The 23,421-nt window shown below is 36.6% G+C and overlaps 1 protein-coding gene across 1 annotated transcript in view; it reads right to left on the reverse strand.

Moving 5' to 3' along the window:
- The window catches only part of LOC127848151 (triple functional domain protein-like), a 336,129-nt gene that overhangs the window by 279,736 nt on the left and 32,972 nt on the right, over positions 1-23,421 (reverse strand). Inside the window, 7 exon segments of the mRNA XM_052380451.1 lie at positions 335-457; positions 4,355-4,456; positions 8,914-9,174; positions 10,792-10,983; positions 14,499-14,621; positions 15,467-15,648; positions 21,070-21,298. Of these exon segments, the coding sequence (XP_052236411.1) occupies positions 335-457; positions 4,355-4,456; positions 8,914-9,174; positions 10,792-10,983; positions 14,499-14,621; positions 15,467-15,648; positions 21,070-21,298 (1,212 nt within the window).

Genomic DNA, 23,421 nt, shown 5'->3' on the forward strand with positions numbered 1-23,421 from the left:
TTGAGCAAGAACTCTTCTGACCTGTGACCTCCACCTGACTAGCCCTAAATGCAATCACACGCTAGGTTTAGATTGCAATCACACGCTAGGTTTAGATTGCAATCACACGCTAGGTTTAGATTGCAATCACACGCTAGGTTTAGATGCATCTTCACTTAAATACACATTTTAAGGTCAATTCCTCTTTCTTTTTCTATCTTTAGCAACAGAGACTTTGACTAACTGGCCCAAATACAATCATAAGTTTTCCATGTAAGGTTGCTATATCAAAAGTTGTATTACATCTGGTAGATGCAAACTAAAGTCATGATTTTAAAAAGGAAATATACATTACCTTGGCAACAGACTCAAAGTGCTCATGACTTTTCTGCAGTGCCCTCGACCTTTGAAGACTGCGACCAATGGAAGTGTTTTTCTTTAGGAAGACATCGCCATGGTTATCCAACCAGTCTATCACCTGAAATCAATAAAGATGCTTCAAATATAAGAGTTTTGCATAAAGTATTCGGATAAAAAAGTCTGACATACTTTAAAACATAAAATTATGTTCCTTTGAGTTAAATTATTAGCCAATTCTGAGTACTTCAAATCAGTTTACTGTACAGTTGTTCTTTTGCATTCCAAAGTAACAGTGAAACTTTAGTTCTAACAAACAGGTGTTATAATATCAAGATCAAAATGTCACAAAAAATATTTTATTGAATGTGTATACGAAATAAAGGATTTTAAGTTTTTGTGAGGAGCTATCAAGATATGCATTGGTTCACCTAATTTTATCTGCAATGGTTGTGAGAAGCAATCGAGACATGCATGGTTTGACCTAATTTTATATGTACTGGTTGTGAAGAGCAATTGAGACATGCATGGTTGCCTAATTTTATCTGCAATGGTTGTGAGCAGCAATCGAGACATGCACGGTTGACCTAATTTTATCTGCACTGGTTGTAAGGAGCAATCAAGACATGCATGGTTGCCTACTTTTATCTGCAATGGTTGTGAGCAGCAATCGAGACATGCACGGTTGACCTAATTTTATCTGCACTGGTTGTAAGGAGCAATCAAGAAATGCATGGTTTGACCTAATTTTATCTGCACTGGTTGTAAGGAGCAATCAAGAAATGCATGGTTTGACCTAACTTTATCTGCAATGGTTGTGAGGAGCAATCAAGATATGCATGGTTTGACCTAATTTTATCTGCACTGGTTGTGAGGAGCAATCAAGAAATGCATGGTTGATTTTAATGATCGTAATCTAATATTAACTAAAAAATTGCTAAAACAAGGCTTTTTGTATCATAACTTAAGAAATAAATTTGCTAGATTTTACTCTAAGTATGGTGATTTAATTTCAAAATATAATGTTTCTTTAAAATGGCATTTAAATAATGGAATCTCCCATCCATCATTTTACAGAGATGTTTTGAAGCGTGCCGCAAATTAAAATATGTTAAACCAAATGTTCATATTAAACTTTTCAATTTAATTAACTTGTTTTTATCAAAAGGATACGATGCTTATGTACTTAAAAACATGTGTTTGATGGTTTTCGATTCACTATATCTTTCTTCCCTTAAAATTTGGAATCATTAGTGATATTATAGGCATTTTTCACTGTTGATTAAAATTGTGTCATTGTGTCGTATGAACAAATCTGCATGAATACTACATTATAGGCATTTTTCACTGTTGAATAAAATTGTGTCATTGTGTCGTATGAACAAATCTGCATGTAAACTACATTTGGACTCAAATCGTACATCAAATCATTTCTGTCTTCAGTTGTCAAAACACCTATATACTGTTTGATTCCAATAATGTCGCTTTAATGGAATTACCATTTTTATTCATTTGCTTCTTAATATTAAATCACCTAAACTTGTTTTATTAGTAGCACAGCCCCATTAATATTTTTATTTAGTACTGCCCTTGGAATTTGTTCACGTCATTATGGATTTTTGTGACGTCATACGACAGACTTTCCCAGTTGTAATCTACATGCATAGGTCATTGGGTTTATAACGTTCCATTTTATTTATATTTTCTCTCTGATGGGCGTTTCTTGTTTGATTTAATTATTTTTAATTTGTTTAGCAGTCACATAAACAACCAAGCTATGTAATATGGAATTTTTACACCCATTATTGCTGCTTCTTCCTGTATTTGCGCGATGATTATCTGAGATATTAACTATATGATTCTATATTCTCAAATCTTTTCTATAAAGAAGGAATGTAGTTGACAATTGTTAATAGTTTTATTTGATCGTTCGTCAAAAAGTTGTAATTCTGTTACTCTTGTATCTTCAATGCAATTGAGTAATTAAATAGTAATTAAATTGAATGCGTTTTAATTCCCTTTTATTATTGTTTAATTTGAGTTACAATGCTATGACGTTAAATTTTATTTACACTTAAATGTATTATGAATATTGTTGGGCCAAGTGTGAGGTTGAGCGCTCTATAACCAGGTTTAAATAAAGGACCAACTAATTGTTTTTAATGAAAATTCAATACTGCTCCAGCAGCTGGAGTTTCACTTCTTTATATTGACCTAATTTTATCTGCACTGGTTGTGAGGAGCAATCAAGAAATGCATGGTTTGACCTAATTTTATCTGCAATGGTTGTGAGGAGCAATCAAGACATGCATGATTTGACCTCATTTTATCTGCAATGGTTGTGAGGAGCAATCAAGACATGCATGGTTTGACCTAGTTTTATCTGCAATGGTTGTGAGGAGCAATCGAGACATGCATGATTTTACCTAATTTTATCTGCAATGGTAGTGAGGAGCAATCAAGAAATGCATGGTTTGACCTAATTTTATCTGCAATGGTTGTGAGGAGCAATCAAGACATGCATGGTTTGACCTAATGGGCATCAATGTCCTAATTTGGCAAAAGTTAAGGAAATCATTCTCAAATATAGGGAAATATATGTTATATAGAAAAATGGGTCTTTCAAAATATACGTTTTTTTTACAAAATACAGTTAAAATTAAGTTTATTTATGTACTGAAATCGGCTGACAAGCTGAAATTTTACCTGTTGAACACATTACCAATGTAACTAATGACCTATTAAATATTTAATATTTTAACTAATCACATGTTTAAATATAGGCTGCTTTAGATCTGTTTACCATGCAATACCAGCTGTTAAACTTAACAAATGTTTACTAGTAACTCCCTCTTTCTGAAGTCGTGATTTTTTCAACATATTGAAATTTAAGCCATCACTTGTCATCCCACACCTTAAGAAGCGTACAAATTGTTTTGCATCACAATTGCATACCATATTATATGTACACATGTACAATGATGTTATTTTAAACATATTAAGTTTAATTAAGTTAACACCACACCCTTTCGAAATATCACCTGTTCAACACCTTATATGTTTAAAAACGCAGTCAACAGGTCCCCTGTCCAACATATGACCTGTTTTATCAACACATCTGTTTAAACACTTGTTTTAAACATATCAACTGGTTTAACATCTGACATGTTTCACTTGACAAATGTTTCACTTCTGGTTTAACACCTTACCTTTTTCACATATCACATGTTCAACAACTGGTTAAGAACATCACCTGTTTCACACACCACATGTTTAACAACTGGTCTTACACCTCACCTGTTTCACACATCACACAAAATGGTTTATCATCTCACCTGTTTCCTCATATCACATTTTTAACAACTGGTTTAACACCTCAGCTGTTTAAAATATCACATGTTTTAAATTCCACCTGTTTCACATATCACATGTTAAATGACTGGCTATCACTGGTTTAACAGTTTACCTGTTTAACATATCACAAGTTTAGCAACTGGTTTGAAACTTAACCTGTTTCACATACCACATGTTTCAGAACTGGCTATAACATATTTCAGAACTAATAAAACGCTTCACATGTTTAACATATGACCTGTTAATCACCTCACCTGTTACACATATAACACCATACATGTTGCACATATCATGTGTTAAACATCTCACCTGTTACACATATAACACCACACATGTTTAACATATGACCTGTTCAACACCTCACCTGTAACACATATAACACCACACATGTTTAACATATGACATGTTAAACACCTCACCTGTTATACATATAACACCGCACATGTTTAACATATGACATGTTAAACACCTCACCTGTTACACATATAACACCTCACATGTTGCACATATCACCTGTTAAACATCTCACCTGTTACACATATTACACCTCACCTGTTGCACATATCACTTGTTAAACACCTCACCTGTTTCAAGTATTACATATAATATTTCACTTGTTAAACACTTCACCTGGTTTAACACCTCCCCAGGTTTAACACCTCACCTGTTTAACATCCTGCTGGAAGAGCCTGAGCCCGAGTCTCTGATGCAGCTTCACCTTCTTGCCATGCCAAAGCTGCTCCAGGTGGCGCTGGTGGGCGAGCACCTGCAACATGGTAACCATAGCAACCCTAGCCACAGAAAAATTGTCAACCACTGAGTCGTTTGTAAAACATAGCAGCTATCAGATGACAGTGGGCTCATCTTTTCTTGTTCTTATCAGAATCTCTGGCAGTTTTTGTCAACAAATAGTTTGGACAATTGTCCACAATTTTAACCAAGTTAGTTTTGGTACCAAATTTATAATATTAATTAAAGCTGAAATGTTTTGTTAATTTTACAGTATCAGTCAAAATAAGTTGTTTTCTCCTAAAACTTTTCTCTATGTGAAAATTAAAGATCTATTATTATAAAATGTATGCAATGTGAGTTCTTCTACACTAGTGATGATATGATTATAAGTGCACCTTCTTTTTTCCATAAATACATGTGAAAACATGGAATACATTCCATTTGCCTTCAGACATAAGTGCTCCTTTTATGTGAAAATTAGCTTATTAAATATTTCCATAATGTCCATACATCATTAATATATCATCTTTCTATGAATAAAACAGAAGAAGTACGTAGACACAAAATATTATTACATTAGTCTTTGATTCCGCCAAAACATTGTTAACATTAGGTCATTGATGTACGCAAAAAACATGGTTGTCAACAGCACATCAGTCGAGTTTGTATATCCCTTACCCTGTTGTTACAAATATGCCAGACCAAGAAAATAATAAAAAGTTAATAGCTTTTGCAAAAAGAAGTGTTGACAAAAGCGACGTACAATTCAAAGTTAAAATGGTTAGTGAAATATAAATGGCATTAAAAAAAATTGAATAAATTAATAGTATCAATTATACATGTTCTCAAATACTTCACTGGTATTTTTTAGTTAAACAAGAGATGTGTTTGTCGGAAACACAATGCCCCCTATTAAGCCGCTTTGAAATAAAATTTAAATATATCATTTGGCAGGTTTAGAAATTATCTCCCTTTTAAGGCTTATTACTTCCCTTGGATTGTATTTTTTTACTTTTGACCTTGAAGGATGACCTTGACCTTTCACCACTCAAAATGTGCAGCTTCATGAGGTACACATGCATGCAAAATATCAAGCTGCATTCTTCAATATTGCAAAAGTTATGGCCAATGTTAAAGTTTTCGGACGGACGCACAGACTGACAGACGGACTGACGGACAGTTCAACTGCTATATGCCACCCTACTGGGAGCATAAAAACTAAACCAGAAAATAGGTTATGACATTAAAAAAGCATCTGAGAAAATACATAATTTCACATACATTTCTAAACAGTTTGCAAGTGTACTTAAAAGAAACATCTTCAAAACTCATAACCTGTTAAAACTTAATAAACTTTGAAGATACGCCAATAACATAATCACCTCTCATAATTACAGAGAAAGCTATTTTCAAAAGCTGTTTTATAAAATAACCAATATACTTTTATTAAGCATACAACACTTAGCTGAGACAAAGGTATTGGATATTCTAACTTTATGAAACAGTCAATGTCATAGGACAATAGTATTGCATATACTAAAACAAGAGCACCGCATAACGGGTGCCACGCTCGGCTGCGGGTGCAGTTTTGAATAAATGAAAGCTTGACAGAAATATTTTTTTTTAGAAGTCACAGTGACCTTGATCTTTGACCTAGTGACCCCAAAATGGGTGTGGCATGTAGAACTCATCAAGGTGCAGGTACATATGACGTTTCAAAGTTGTAGGTTGAAGCACTTTGATTTTAGAGCCAATGTTCAAAACCTTGACAAAATGTTAAGGTTTTAGCATGACGTGGACGGTGGACACGACGACGGACACAACGAGCTGGCTATGACAATACCTCGGGTTTTCTCTGAAAACAGCCGAACTAATGATGTTTCTTTATAGTAACCAGGATGTGACAGGATTATGTTAGTGACCCCTGCCACAATATATTAAAAATACCGAAGTGGGTGGGGAAAGTTTACATGGGTGTCCAGTATCACCTGGCATGCATAATCTCCCTCCTGGACTCAAAACCTGCTTACCTTGCCTAAACAAACATCACACTTTGAGCAGACATACAGAAATATATGAGCATACTGAGGAATTCTTCATTTAAGTTTTGTACTTCAATAAACTTACCCAAAATTATTGCGCAATAATAATTAAATTGAAAGCATTTTTATTTTTTTTAAATCCTGCGACAATAGTCAATATTGACATGCTAAGACAGTTTTGCATGCAGACAACATAACTATGAATAAGATGGAATGTCCTTTAAGTTCAAGTTAAACAAAGTATTCCTTGCTAATTATACATATTGTAATATATATCTTAACGAATACAGATAATTTAAGTGGGTGGAGGCTTAAAAAGAACTTTAACGATCTTAGGACTTGGCTGTTTGAGGACTTTGTCATTAAAAACAAGAGATGTGTTCGTCAGAAACACAATGCCCCCTATTGCGCCGCTTTGAAAATGTTTATTTTGGGTTTTTGACCTTGAAGGATGACATTGACCTTGAACTTTCACCACTCAAAATGTGCAGCTTCATGAGAACGCCGCTTTGAATTTTTTTTTTTTTTTTTTACCTATGACCTTGAAGGATGACCTTGACCTTGAACTTCCACCACTCAAAATGTGCAGCTTCATGAGAACGCCCCTTTGATTTTTGTTTTATTTTTTTTACCTTTGACCTTGAAGGATGACCTTGATGTTGAAGGATGACCTGGACCTCACACCACTCAAGATGTGCAGCCTCATGAGAACGCCGCTTTGAATTTATTTTTTTTGACCTTTGACCTTGAACTTCCACCACTCAAAATGTGCAGCTTCATGAGATACACATGCATGCCAAATATCAAGTTGCTATCTTCAATATTAAATAAAATTTCTATTTATCATTTGGAAGGTAAAGAAATCATCTCCCTTTAAAGGTTATTACTTCCCTTGAATTTTGTCCAATCCAACCGGGGAGGGGGGGGGAAGGGTCTCACAGTCAATTATGACCATGTCAGACATCACTGACAACAAAGGCCTGTGGTTTAAAAGAGATCATAGCCAGAGATGATAATGTATTGACATAAATCCACAGGTATGTAATGAACATCAATGAATTTATAATTATATCATTAAAAAAAAACTTTGAAAAATCAATCATTTGGGTTATAAATAATCAAAATAATAAATCTGTACAGTAACTGTGAAAAGACCTTCAATTCTTGGTAAGGAAATATATAATATGAGATTTATAATTATATAAATTACCTCCCTTGAAAATAATTGTCTGTAACAAATCTCTATTTTTAGTAGCAAATAATTAAAAGCCACTACCGTGACTGTAGATTCACCGCTCAAAATGTGCAGCTCCATGAGAAACACATGCATGCCAAATATATAAAGTGGCTAAACACATGCATGCCAAATATATAAAGTGGCTATGTTCAATATTGAACAATTTTCTCCCTTTTTAAAGCTTATTACTTTCCTTAAATCTGTATTTTTTAACGTAGACCGTAAAGGATGACCTTGACATTTTACCACAATGTGTTTGTCAGAAACACAATGCCGCATACTGCGCCGCTTTGATTTATTTTACAAAAATATATACGTGGGCAGGTCAGATAACTATGTCCATTTAAAGCTTATTACTTCCCTTGACTTTGTTTTTTCAACCCTAGACCTTGAAGGATGATGTTCACCTTGAAATTTTACCACTCAAAATGTGCAGCTCAATGAGATACACATGCATGCCAAATATCAAGGTGCTATCTTCAATATTTTAAAAGTTATGGCCAATTTTCAAGTTTTTTTGGACGGACGGACTGACATACTGACATACTGACTGACGGACAGTTCAACTGCTATATGGCACCCTACCGTGGGCATAAAAAGTTCTTATCAATAACAATTCTTAACAATAGTGTAAATACAAAATTGTCATGCATACAAATATACTCCATTATAAATATTATAAACAATATGAACTTCATTCTGAAAAAAGTGGCTTAATAAATATGCAAAAGGTGTAGTCCTAAATGAGTCTGTGCAGTCCGCACAGGCTAATCAGGGATGATACTTTCCGCTTTCATGGAATTTTTAGTTTGAAGGAAGTCTTTTCTTTAAAGAAAATCCAGTTCAGATAGAACATTTTATCCCTGATTAGCCTGTGCAGACTGCACGGTCTTGTTTGGGACAATACTTGATGCACATACATTAACCCTTTCCCACTCAGAGGCAACGCTCAAGTGGCTATATGCAAACAGCATAAAACCAGAACAGCCTGCGAGTAACTCGCAGTCTATTCAGGTTTTTTCTGTTTGCTGCTTATCAGTATCAAAGGGTTGGAAATAAAGCCTTTAAAACTTGAATCTAGTAAGAAAAGTGTTTAATTAAATTTAACTTTCTAAGGGATTACAAATGGCATCGAAATACGTAAAAGTGGGAATGGCTCATTGTGACATACTGAGCACACACTATAATGTCAGCTAATAAATCAATAACTACCTCATGAACAACGTCCAAGACATGCCCAGCAGCCTCCGAGTAATCCGCCTTGGCCGTGAGTGAGTTTGAACTCCCAGACGACACTGGCGTCTGCAGCGTATCAAGGAGGGCCTTCCCGTCCCCACACACCTCCGCATAGGCTTGGCTGATCAGTTCAATGAGTGCCTGGTGCTTCTGCAGCGCGTCTTCAAGCTCCTCGATGCTCGCCGGGATGTTGGGACTCTCACAGGCTAGACGCCAGCCTGACACCTGAGCCAGGTACTGGAATACATATCAGCCTCACTCTGTGAAAAGAGGGCTTAACGCATGTGCATAGTGTGGTCCCGGACTAGCCTGTGCAATCAGGGACAACACTTTCTGATTGTATTGTTGTTTTTTTTCAGAGGAATTCTCTTCTAAGTGAAAACCTAGTTAAGGCAGACTTCACGTGCTTATCTGGTACGACACTTTATGCACATGCATTAAACCCCATTTTAACTCTCTCCGTGCGGGAACCGAATTTTGAAGGCCTTTGCAAACAGTTTGGATCCAGATGAGACGCCACGTTCTGTGGATCCAAACTGTTTGCTATTCTGATAGTATGTTCTTTGTTCAATATTTGAACAATCTTTGAAAAAAGTCGAAGAAAATGCTAATTTCAAAAGTTCAGCAGACAACATTTTAGCAAACGACAAATTTCCCAGCATGCAAAGGGTTAACAGAGCATGGCTTAAATGAATAAAAATCAATGACAAATAAACAGGCTTTAAGCAGATGCCATACAGTTGTACCTGGGAAAGGTAATATCCATGAATCACTACTGTACAATGCTTTTTTTTTTGATTGGGAAAAGGGCCTGGGTTTCGATCTTGGAAAAAAAAGTATCAACAAAACTGAGAAGACATTTTCCAAGCTTAAATTGAAAGTTGGTAGAAAACTGCATTATTTTAAAGAAATTATCTCAGTTGAAGGTGTCTTTATATTTAACCTGATACATAAGAAAAATAGACATGAATGAAAAAAATTTTTTAATGTAGATGCTGCATTCTGATAAAACACCCACACAACTGTTTTCCATTTCCTATGAACCTGCCATGTATGTAAATGTATACAAAAATATAATGACTGTTCTACATTTTCAAAAGCAAGTCGTCAATTTAGAGTCGATGTTTTGCGAAAAACTTAAGATGTTGCCTTGGGTAGTCAATAGTAAAATGTGTAATAATGTTGCAACCAGAATAAAACCAGAATAGCCTGCGAGTAACTCGCAGTCTGTTCACCTTTAATGCATTTTGATGCTCATCGGTACCTTTTGGTTGGAAATTAAACCTTTAAACTTAAACCTATTCAGAAATGTCTCTTTGTTAAAAAAAAAAGATGTGTTTGTCAGAAACAATATGCCCCCTTCTGAGCCACTTTGAAGCCATATTTTCGACCTTTGACCTTGAAGGATGACCTTGACCTTTCATCACTCAAAATGTGAAGCTCCATGAGATAAACATGCATGTCAAACATCAAGTTGCTATCTGCACAGAGGTTATGAGCATTTTTCGAAACCTCAATGCAAAACCTAAATGCTAAGTGTTATGAAAAGACAGACAGACGGACGGATGGTCCGATCACTATATGCCCTCCTTCTGGGGCATAAAAATCAATTCAATTTTATTTGCTAAGGGAGTATCGCATCAAAGTGTGTAGCTGAGTGTTAAAGGGTTATAGAAAGTATGAAGAGATCCGAGAAACAAACTACAACACAAACACCACAAAAGCCACTCAAGGTTTCCGCTTTATTGTGGAACATGACGGACATGCTCAGTACAAACTTAAATAACACTCACACTTTCCGCTTTCTTGTGGAACATGACGGACATGATAATTACAAACTACAAAGTCACTCACTGTTTCGGCTTTCTTGTGGAACATGACAGACATGCTCAGTACGGTACTGCGGTCATCTAAGGCAGCAGCCAGACTCTTCCATTCTCGTTCCAGCTTTGCGGCCTGGATACGGATCAGGTTCTGTGCGTAATGTCCAGCATCACACAGTCGCTGGGCCATACTCAATATCCGCGTAATATTTACATACACGTTCTGAAATGAAAACACAGATTTTTTAAAACTCAAAACTCAAGCTTGTCCTGGGATTAGATATATACACCATGAAGCAAAACCCCAAACAGAAAAATTAAATGTACAAGAGCACCGCATAACGGGTGCCACACTTGGCTACGGGTGCAGTTTTGAATAAATGAAAGCTTGTCAGATTTTTTTTTTTTTTAGAGGTCACAGTGATCTTGACCTTTGATCTAGTGACCCCAAAATGGGTGTGGCGTGTATAACTCATCATGGTGCATCTACATATGAAGTTTCAAAGTTGACGGTGGAAGCACTTTGATTTTAGAGCCAATGTTAAGGTTTTAGCACGACGCGGACCGCAGACCACGGACCGCAGACCACGGACCGCAGACCACGGACGTCAGACGGCGAGGACACAACGAGCTGGCAATGACAATACCTCAGGTTTTCTCCGAAAACGCTGCGCTAATAAAAACAAAACATTGTGAGTAATTCAGTTAAAATCAACTTATATTAAGATCTAGATGCTTTACTAACATATTTCATTTGAAAGTTTTCTTTAACAGGTTGTTAACTGATCAGCAAAGATTCCATGTTTTACTATATTTTAAGTACCGAACAATAGTTTTAACAGGGTAAAGGAAAATTGATGCTAAACATTTAACATTTAGCTTTAACAGGGCTATAATTTCGGATGACAAAAAACACCTTTACTGATTTCACCAAACTATTCATATTTCAATAGATCAAGTAAATTTATCCATTTCTAAAACAATCTTGGTATTAAAAAGTATGAAATTATCTGAAAGAAGCGGGCATAAAGCACATGAAGCAGATTTAAGTTTAGACTGTCTTGAGAAGCTAATTGGAAATTGGCCCATGGAGATACTATACACCTGCCTAAACCTGAACTTTGTTAAGATTGTCCCAAGAGGCTTATCTGAAACTGACCCCTGATTGGAGCCATCATACACTTACATTTACCGTACTTAAGTCAAGAAGCTTATTTTAAACTGGCCTATGGTTGGATGACTCACGTTAAGACCATCAGAACGAGATTAACTTAAACAAGCCCATGGATGGAGGCAAAATACACCTGCCTATACCTGACAATTTATAACTTTCTTTAGAGGCTTGTCTGAAACTGCCATCTGGCTCCAGGTATTTTATATACCTGCCTATACCTGACTTAATATATAACTTTCTTTAGATGCTTGTCTGAAACTGTCATCTGGCTCCAGATATTTTATATACCTGCTTATACCTGACTTAATTTATAACTGTCTTCAGAGGCTTGTCTGGCCCCAGGTATTTTATATAGCCTCCTATACGTGACTTAATTTATAACTGTCTATAGAAGCTTGTCTGAAACTGCCATCTGGCTCCAGGTATTTTATATACCCTCCTATACCTGACTGAATTTATAACTGTCTAAAGAAGCTTGTCTGAAACTGCCATCTGGCTCCAGATATTTTACATACCTGCCTATACCTGACATAATTTATAACTGTCTTTAGAATGGCTCCAGATATTTTACATACCTGCCTATACCTGACATAATTTATAACTGTCTTTAGAAGCTTGTCTGAAACTGCCATTTGGCTCCAGGTATTTTATATACCCTCCTATACCTGTCATAATTTATATGTGTCTTTAGATGCTTGCCTGAAACTGCCAACTGGCTCCAGGTATTTTATAAAGACTCCTATACCTGACATAATTTATAAGTGTCTTTAGATGCTTGCCTGAAACTGCCAACTGGCTACAGGTATTTTATATAGCCTCCTATACCTGACATAATTTATAAGTGTCTTTAGATGCTTGCCTGAAACTGCCATCTGGCTCCAGGTATTTTATATACCTGCCTATACCAGACTTAATTTATAACTTTCTTTAGAGGCTTGTCTGAAACTGCCATCTGGCTCCAGGTATTTTATATACCTGCCTATACCTGACTTAATTTATAACTTTCTTTAGATGCTTGTCTGAAACTGCCATCTGGCTCCAGATATTTATAAACCTGCTTATACCTGACTTAATTTATAACTGTCTTCAGAGGCTTGTCTGAAACTGCCATCTGGCCCCAGGTATTGTATGTACCTGCCTATACCTGACTTAATTTATAACTTTCTTTAGAGGCTTGTCTGAAACTGCCATCTGGCTCCAGGTATTTTATATACCTGCCTATACCTGACTTAATTTATAACTTTCTTTAGATGCTTGTCTGAAACTGCCATCTGGCCACAGGTATTTAATAGAGCCTCCTATACCTGTCTTAATTTATAAGTGTCTTTAGAAGCTTGCCTGACACTGCCATCTGGCTCCAGGTTTTTTATATACCCTCCTATACCTGTCTTTCTTTATAAGTGTCTTTAGATGCTCGCCTGAAACTGCCATCTGGCTCCTAGTATTTTATATACCCTCCTATACCTGTCTTAATTTATAAGTGTCTATAGATGCTCGCCTGAAACTGCCAACTGGCTCCAGGTATTTTATATACTCTCTTTTACCTGTCTTAATTTATAAGTGTCTTTAGAAGCTTGTCTTAAACTGCCATCTGGCTCCAGGTATTTTATATACCTGCCTATACCTGACTTAATTTATAACTTTCTTAAGAGGCTTGTCTGAAACTGCCATCTGGCTCCAGGTATTTTATATACCTGCCTATACCTGACTTAATTTATAACTTTCTTAAGAGGCTTGTCTGAAACTGCCATCTGGCTCCATGTATTTTATATAGCCTCCTATACCTGTCTTAATTTATAAGTGTCTTTAGATGCTTGCCTGAAACTGCCAACTGGCTCCTGGTATTTTATATAGCCTCCTATACCTGACTTAATTTATAAGTGTCTTTAAAAGCTTGCCTGAAACTGCCAACTGGCTCCAGGTATTTTATATACCGTCCTATAACTGTCATAATTTATAAGTGTCTTTAGAAGCTTGCCTGAAACTGCCAACTGGCTGCAGGCATTTTGTATAGCCTCCTATACCTGACTTAATTTATAAGTGTCTTTAGAAGCTTGTCTGAAACTGCCAACTGGCTGCAGGTATTTTATATACCTGCCTATACCTGACCTAATTTATAACTTTCTTTAGAGGCTTGTCTGAAACTGCAATCTGGCTCCAGGTATTTTATATAGCCTCCTATACCTGTCTTAATTTATAAGTGTCTTAAGATGCTTGCCTGAAACTGCCAACTGGCTCCTGGTATTTTATATAGCCTCCTATACCTGACTTAATTTATAAGTGTCTTTAGAAGCTTGCCTGAAACTGCCATCTGGCTCCAGGTATTTTATATACCGTCCTATAACTGTCATAATTTATAAGTGTCTTTAGATGCTTGCCTTAAACTGCCAACTGGCTCCAGGTATTTTATATAGCCTCCTATACCTGACAAAAATTTATAAATATCTTTAGAAGCTTGCCTGAAACTGCCATCCGGCTCCAGGTATTTTATACTCCTGCCTAAACCCGACTTAAGTTAAGACAGTCTCAATATGCTTAACTCACACTGGCCCCTGCTTCCTTACCACTGCACTGTTTGCAAACTGGCTGTGTTCATTCTCAAGTTCAACAGCAAACTTGTGTGACATCCCGATCTCTGTATAATTTACTAGAAACATGTCACGATTGTGGTAGATCCAATTGAACATCTGAAAATATAGATTTGAATATCAGGCCAATATTGAACAAAAATGCATTACTGTTGAAACACTTACAAGCAAATGCATACTGGTAAGTTTAACCTACCTAAAAAACATAGGACAAGAAAGGCCTGCTTAATGTACTGGACAGAAACATTTGTGTTGTGCCATACATTATGCCATGTATCAACAACATAGCAATGTGTACAGACTGATAATCTATGAATACAAATAGTCAATCAATATATCTCTTGGTTGTGCCTCTATTTTTAAAATCAAGGTACTATGAAACTTTTGAAGAATTGGCTTGGGGGGAAATGAGATGTCTTTATATTGTATATTCCCTAAACAATTATACAAAGAAAGTGATTATTATTACGTTTTGTACAGGAAAATGTATATTTGGCTCAAAATATAGATCCTGACAAGCCTTGCAATAAACAAAACCAACAATTGAACAAACCAACAACTCAATAACACAATCAATGTCACATACAAACAAAAATATTCAGCACTTTTACCTGTTTTTAATAAAAACATTACCAATTTTAATTTTTTGTCAATAAATCTGTGAGCTTACTCTGCCTTTAACCCAACAAGCAAATAGGTACACATTTGTAAATTAGGCTGAAGGCAAATTGTAATTGGCTACATCGTTAAATCCCCCTGCCAAAGCAAAACCATAAGAATTTCTAGGGTAAAACTGGCTCCGGGAATTTTACATCAGAGACAGCTATGAATCTGCTGAACAATCAACCAATAAACCAATCAAATACAACCAACCAATCAACCAATCAAATACAACTAACCAATCAAATACAACCAACCAATCAACCAATCAAATCAGTACCAACCTTGTCCACGTCGTCCTCAAAGATCTTGAGCTGCAAACACTGTTCCAGTCGTGACCTCTTCACGGTCCACAGCTGGTTGAGGTGCTGTTTGGTGGAGTGGAGGTTCTCTAATAGCTGAGAGATCTGGGGCACCGCGCTCTGGAAGTCTGCATTACCTGAGATAACGAACCTAACACCTGGCCCTGTGAAATATAAAAATCAAAATATAAGTATTGTAATATAAGAAGCAAACAAGAGCACCGAAAAACGGGTGCATTTTTTAACAAGGGCTGTTTGTAAAACATGCATGCCCCCCATATGGGCTGTCCATTGTAGTGGCAGCCATTGTGTGATACGTTTTTTGTCACTGTGACCTTGACCTTTGACCTAGTGACCTGAAAATCAATAGGGGTCACCTGTGAGTCACGATCAATGTACCTATGAAGTGTCATGATCCTAGGCAAAAGCGTTCTTGAGTTATCATCAGGAAACCATTTTACTATTTCGGGTCACCGCGACCTTGACCTTTGACCTAGTGACCTCAAAATCAATAGGGGTCATCTGCGAGTCATGATCAATCTACCCATTAAGTTTCATGATCCTAGGCGTATGCGTTCTTGAGTTATCATTCAAAAACCATTTTAAAATTTTGGGTCACCATGACCTTGACCTTTGATCTAGTGACCTCAAAATAAATTAGGGTCATCTGCGAGTCATGATCAATGTACAGTACAGCCAAAGCGGCACAAACATAATCCGCGGCTACGCCACGGCCAGATTATTAGTCCGCGGCGGCCGAATCGTGTGTTCACGCGGCATCGATCCGCGCAACGATGCCGAGTCTGTATTAACCTCGCGAACTTCCGCGGAGTAAATCCGCCGCATACGTACGTGGCGGATCGAGTGAAAAGATATCCACCTACATGTACATACATGTATGTGTAGCGTAGAATTAATTACGCGCAACTGTTTATGTTTCGTTCGATTATCATTATTAAATTTGTAATCCGAAACACACTTCCGAATTTTAATGCTAACGCGTCCTTTGGCAAAGTCTAGCGTCAAATAAACAGTGCAAAAATATCCTTTGTTTCATAAAAAGCGCGCGAAAATTATGCAGACATGTAAAACGTCGTTTGGAAAGTTTGGGTGTATTTTGTGTTGTATAAATACATGAACATCACGTGAGGCGTAAATCGCGTGTTCAGTGGGGAAAAAAACGCCCGATCAGACGTTATTTCATCATCTCTATAAATATTAACAAATTCCAAAAATGTATTTGATACTTAAGGAAATATCGAGAATGTTTGTGTATCGTAAATATTTTCCAGCATTTGCTTTAAAACTGGAATATACGGGATTATCGGGTAATTAGAAGCGATATTAACTGTATAATATGAACAAAATAAAACGTGTTTATATACGCATATTCAAACAATAGTGATAATAAGCTAAACATTAACAAAACAACAAATACGTCGTCACCGTCTTGATTATTGATGTGGCTTCAAACTGCTAATTTTCTCAGCTAAAATATAATAGCAGAATCAACATGCAATTAATTTATAAATCCAACATATGCTGGAGCCTTGACCACTTGCATGTGCGAAAACATAATTACGTGACCTTGTTTATGTGTGAAATACATACACTACGGGCGGGAAACAAACTTAATTGGCCAGACACATTAACTACATGTATATGCTAATACAATCCGCGCACAATAAATTTATTATGATTTTAATTATTATTATAATTGTTCTTTCAAAATTTGTTAACTACATGTAACATAATTTTAAAAAGATTTTTTATTTCATGATGCGCATAGACTCGGCATCATGTCGCGGATCGCAGCATGCCTCGGCAGACAGATGCGAAGTTTCGCGGCGAAATGGGACTTGCCGCCGCATACTGACGCGGCTTCAACGACTGACGTGGCATCGACTCGTTTCGCCTTGCCGCCGCAGATTGCGAAATACGTTTGTTCCACTTTGGCTGTACTGTACCTATGAAGTTTCATGATCCTAGGCCCAAGCGTTCTTAAGTTATCGTCTGACAACCACCTGGTGGACGGACCGACCGACAGACCGACATACCGACATGAGCAAAGAAATAAACCCCCTCTTCTTCGAAGGGGGGGCATAATAAATGAAAGGTTGTCAATTTTTTTTTTTAGGTCACAGAGACCTTGACCTTTGACCTAGTAACACAAAAAAGGGTGTGGCACGTAGAACTCATCAAGGTGCATCTACATATAAAGTTTTAAAGTTGAAGGTGGAAGCACTTTGATTTAAGAGCAAAATGTCAAAGTTTTAGCACGACGGCGGCGGACAGCTGACGGCACTACGAGCTGGCTATGACAATACCTCGGGTTTTCTCCGAAAACAGCCGAGCTAAAAAACTGTAGTTAACCTTGTATAGCTAAAAAACTGTAGTTAACCTTGTATTAAGCGCAACTAGTGCTGCAACAATATACCGGTTTATCGGTATATATCGCAATACGCAATCCGCATATTGTATTGCGATACGATTTTCATCATACCGGTACGAACATTTTACAAAAATTCATTCACATTTCGTCCAGAAAAGCCATTCGAAATAATGATAACAAGGTAAACAAAACAAAGCAGTGTAAAAATTTTTTTTCCATAAAAATAGCATTCTGATAAGTGTTTTATACGGAGTAGCGTTGTTACATCGGAGCATTCGTTCGATGCTTTTGAACAGATTATCGTTGAATTAATTGTGCACAGCTGTAAATGTTTTGTTCGATTCTGAATTGAGCATTATTAAATTTGTTTTCCGAATTTGGAATTACGCTTCCAAATTTTAATGCTAATGCGACAATTAAAATTCTAGCGTTAAATAAAAAGTGCTTTATCCTTTGTCTCAATAAAAAGCGCGCGAAAATTATACAGACATGTAAAACGTGGCATAGAAAGTATGGGTGTATTTTGTGTTGTATAAAAACGGGAACTTCACATCAGGTGAATAACGAGTGTTCAGTGGAAAAAAATGCCCCGGTTGGACGTTATTTCATCACATCTTTAAATAGTAACGAATGCCAAAATGTATTCGATACTTAAGAAAATTTGCCAATGTTTGTGTTTCTTGTTATTCTTGAGCACATGTATAGTAAATATATACCATATTTTGCTTTAAAGCTGGAATATACGGGATTATCAAGTAATTGGCAAGTTATATTTTTGGTACAAGTTAGCAATATATTGCGATATATTGCAATACGGGTTTTTGAACTGACAATATATTGCAATACGGTTATTGGCGTATTGTTGCAGCACTAAGCGCAACCATGTATAATCTTTTAATGCCATAATGGTAGAAAAGTTTTTTAGTAAAGAAAACTGTCAAAACAGCCGCTTTTTTACAGTTAAACAATATTTTGTATCCATGTATAACGCGCACCAACTTGTGCATAATACATAGTAAAGCACAGAAGGTGGGAAGTAGTGAAATAGAAATAAAGGTGAATAGCGAACATTTACTAGTAGAAGGGCACCAGTCTCCGCCATTCTTCATTGCCAGAGATCACAATTTGAATACCAGGCCACAGAGATAGTGATACTGGTACATTAGACATGCAGTTTTAGAAAAAATTGGGATAAAAAGTTGTTAATGCAGGTTGCTTTTATCCACTCTGCGTGACAATTTTCCATTTACAAAGGTTCTATATCAGATTTGCTAAGCCTTTCTAACTAAACTTGTCTGTACATTAAATGTTATACTGTTATACTTTATATTTTCCCGAGTTCTATACCAAAAAAGTATTATTTCAGAAAAATTCATCATACAGTTATGTCAATCATCAAAGTGGCATTTTAAAGTCTAGAAATTTTGATAAATAACATATAAGTCCTGTACTCAGAAAACAGCATTATGCATGAGCGTAGTGTCGTCACTAGATTTTCATTTACAAGAGACATCCTGAGACAAATGAAACTAGATGTGTTTGTGAAACACTATGCCCCCCCATATACAGTCAATCTTGTGGATGCGACCACTTGTATTAAGCGACCTTTGTCTTATGCGACCATTTTGAAATCCCACAGAGCTTTTTCGCTATATAATGATATTGTATTAAGCGACTTTTGTCTTACGCGACCAGCGACCGCTGAATTTTGTGTATTTTGATGTCCGAATCTTGAAGTAACCGACCACTAGGAGGTAAAAGTGGTTCATCTATTGATTTTTAAGGGACAAATCCGTGTTAATTGTTTATCCAAGCCGATAAGATATACTGTTACACCTCTGCTTTGTTTTCACACCAACCATTATGATTATGCTTTGTCTCGTTGACCGGTTCTGACCGGTATTGTTGTAGACTGCATATCAATTTATTGAGTTCAATAATAGAGGAACGTTTTACGCACAGTCTACAGCTTAAAAAGTTTACTATGTGGAACGTTAAGAGACAATGCCGATTTTTCTCGAGTATAGATAACAGGTGCAGAAACAATGCACTGTACGCAACAAACATTTCCTGAGAAGTGCGGAAAATAAACTATTTATCGGCAACATCTGTCGAAATCCGTACATTACCAATTTGTAATTATGCTAATTAGTAGATATTTGTAAGCCAATCACATTGTTATTTACTTAATAAATTTTCCAATCAGGTCTGTTTGTTTGATTTCAATTGACGTGTTTTAATTTTTTCAGCTCATTATGTATCGTATTCGAGTCAGATTTCCTTAAGCGTACATGCAGAAATTAAAATGTCAAAACGAAAAGTGTAAACGTTGAACGAGAAAATTCGGGTTTTGGACGTAAAATAGCAGATGAGTTTGGAGTCGGTAAAACTCAAATTCAGAACATTCTTAAGCGTAAAGTCGAGGTTCTTGAAGACGTGGAAAATAATGTGTCAGGTGAACAAAAACGCGAAAAATATTTCCTTGTCTATGTTGTTTGTGCAAATAAATATGTACACACAATTCATTTATAATAAATGTTAATTTATAATAAGTGAAAAAATAAAACACATTATAAGTAAAATATTGTTTATGTATTTTGTTTATATTCATTTTATTATAAAAATTAAAATAATTGTTGACAAAAGAGATTATCCTTCATATAGATTAAAATTGAGGGTAAGCATTCTTCCTGAATGGCCTTTTTTTTATTTAAAGACCATTTTATTAAGAGACCACTTTTGATTACTCCCTAAAGTGGTCTCTTAATACAAGATTGACTGTATTTGACTTTTGACCTTGAAGGATGACCTTGACCTTTCACCACTCAAAATGTGCAGCTCCATGAGATACACATGCATGCAAAACATCAAGTTGATATCTTCAATATTGCAAAAGTTATGGCCAATGTTAAAGTTTGACACAAACAAACCAACAAACAAACCAACAAACAAACAGACTGGGCAAAAACAATATGTCCAGTGGAAAGTGCATTCTTGGGTTAGCCTTTGCGGACTGCATAGTTTAATCTGGGACAACACTTTACCCAAATGCATTAAGCCCAGTTTTCCCAGAACGAGGCATTTATTCACGTTCAAATACCAGCCTGGTCAAAGTCCTGCAAAGCCTACAAATTTGATGCCATTGAGCTAAAAAAATAGGTTTAAACTTAAAGTCTACACAAATTTCACACACCTGCTTGGTCAAAGCCCTCCCCCGTGATGCTGCACAGAATGTACTGCCCCTCCCTCCCCAGCTGCTCCACGGGCGCCATGGTAACATGCTTCTTCAGGTGATTGTGGTCCTCAAGGCGCTTCTGGGCCTCCGGGAGGTCGCCGGGGAGGTCGGGGTTTGTCAGGATCCCGCTAAGCTCGTCCAGCTTGTCGAGGAGGTCCAAGGCCTTCCAAATGAACTCTTCCAGCATCTGGGGGTGTAACAGAGAAGTTTACAGTCTCAGACCACGTTGTCACTACAAACATTGGGAAATGATGTACCTATGTAACTAAGGACTTTTCAATCTCTAACCTTGTCTCAAGTAGATATATTGAGACATTTACTATATTTATTGTTGTGTGAACAGTGGCAAATTAAATAACCAAGACGGCCTGAAAGTCCCAAAGTCACTCACCTGAGATAACAAGATATTATTGGGATGAATCTTCTGACCAAGTTTCACGAAGATCGGAAAATAAATGTGGCCTCTAGAGTGTTAACAAGGTTTTACTATAGCAATATAAGGTAAAATGCCCCGCCCCCTGGCAGCCATGTTTTTCAACCAGCCCGCATCATTTTTTAACTCTTCCAAGATTTTATCGGGATGAATCTTCTGACCAAGTTTCATGAAGATCGGACAGTAAATGTGGCCTCTAGAATGTTAACAGGATTTTACTATAGCCATATAAGGAAAAATGCCCCGCCCCTTGGAAGCCATTTTTTTTAAGCAAACATAATTATTTTCGAACTCATCCAAGATATCATTTAGACCAATCTTCTGACCTAATTTCATGAAGATTGGAAATAATGTGGCCTCTAGAGTGTTAACAAGATTTAATTATAACCATATAAGGAAAAAGCCCTGCCACTGGTGGCCATGTTTTTAAAGCAACCAAAACCATTTTCAAACTCATCCAAGATATCATTAAGACCAATCTTCTGACCAAGTTTCATGATGATCGGAAAATAAATGTGACCTCTAGAGTGTTAACAAGGTTTTACTATAGCCATATAAGGAAAATAGCCCAGCCCCCGTGGTGGCCATGTTTTTCAACCAACCGGCATCATTTTTGAACTCGTCCAAGATATTATTGGGATGAATCTTTTGACCGAGTTTCATGAAGATCGGACTATAATTGTGGCCTCTAGAGTGTTAACAAGATTTTACTATAGCCTTATATAGCCATATAAGGAAAAATGCCCCGCCCCTTGGCGGCCATTTTTTTCAAGCAAACGTAACCATTTTCGAACTCATCCAAGATATCATTGAGACCAATCTTCTGACAAAATTTCATGAAGATTGGACAAAAAATGTGGCCTCTAGAGAGTTAACAAGTCAAATGTTGACGCCGCACAACGCACGACGGACGACTGACAAAAGGCGATCACAAAAGCTCACCATGAGCACAATGTGCTCAGGTGACCTAAAAACCTTCCAATGAGCTCTTCTAGCATCTGCCCTTGTGTAACGCAAGAGTTTACATGTTTACAGACTCAAGCCTTGTTGCAACTAGAAAAATTGAGAACAGATGTTTAACTTTGGTTAATTACCATCTTAAATCCTGTCTCAACTGGCAATATTGGGAACGGATGCTTAACTATGCACATTAATAGTCTCAAACCTTATTTCAAATAGAACAAGGGCTGTTTGTAAAACATGCATGCCCCCCATATGGGCTGTCAATTGTAGTGGCAGCCATTGTGTGAATACGTTTTTTGGCACTGTGACCTTGACCTTTGACCTAGTGACCTGAAAATCAATAGGGGTCATCTGCGAGTCATGATCAATGTACCTATGAAGTTTCATGATCCTAGGCATAAGCTTTCTTGAGTTATCATCCGGAAACCATTTGGTGGACGGACGGACATACGGAGGGACCGACATGTGCAAAACAATATACCCCCTCTTCTTCGAAGGGGGGCATAAATATTGGGAACTGATATGTTAATATTAACATTTACAGTATTACACCTTTTCGAAACTATAAATATATAGAGCAAGTTTAATGAAAACTGATGTTTTACTATGGACATTTACAATCTCAAACTTATGGACACTTATGGTAATAAAATTGAAATATTGGCTTGTCAAATCCAATACCTTCCAAATGAGCAATTCTAACATCCATGTATATTACAGAGAACTAATGCTTAACTACTGAAGCTTATTTTTCGATTCTTTTTCTCTGAACTTCAAATCTTACACATTACCATTAAATACAGTCTAAAGTACACTGAGTTTGAAGATTTCTGGAAAACGAGTCTAGCTGCTGGATCTTTTAATATTTCTTCGATTGCTAAGAAAGGTCAACAAAACTATACACATTTATTTTC

Source organism: Dreissena polymorpha, chromosome 10 (assembly GCF_020536995.1).
Source record: "Dreissena polymorpha isolate Duluth1 chromosome 10, UMN_Dpol_1.0, whole genome shotgun sequence".
Lineage (NCBI taxonomy): Eukaryota > Metazoa > Mollusca > Bivalvia > Myida > Dreissenidae > Dreissena > Dreissena polymorpha.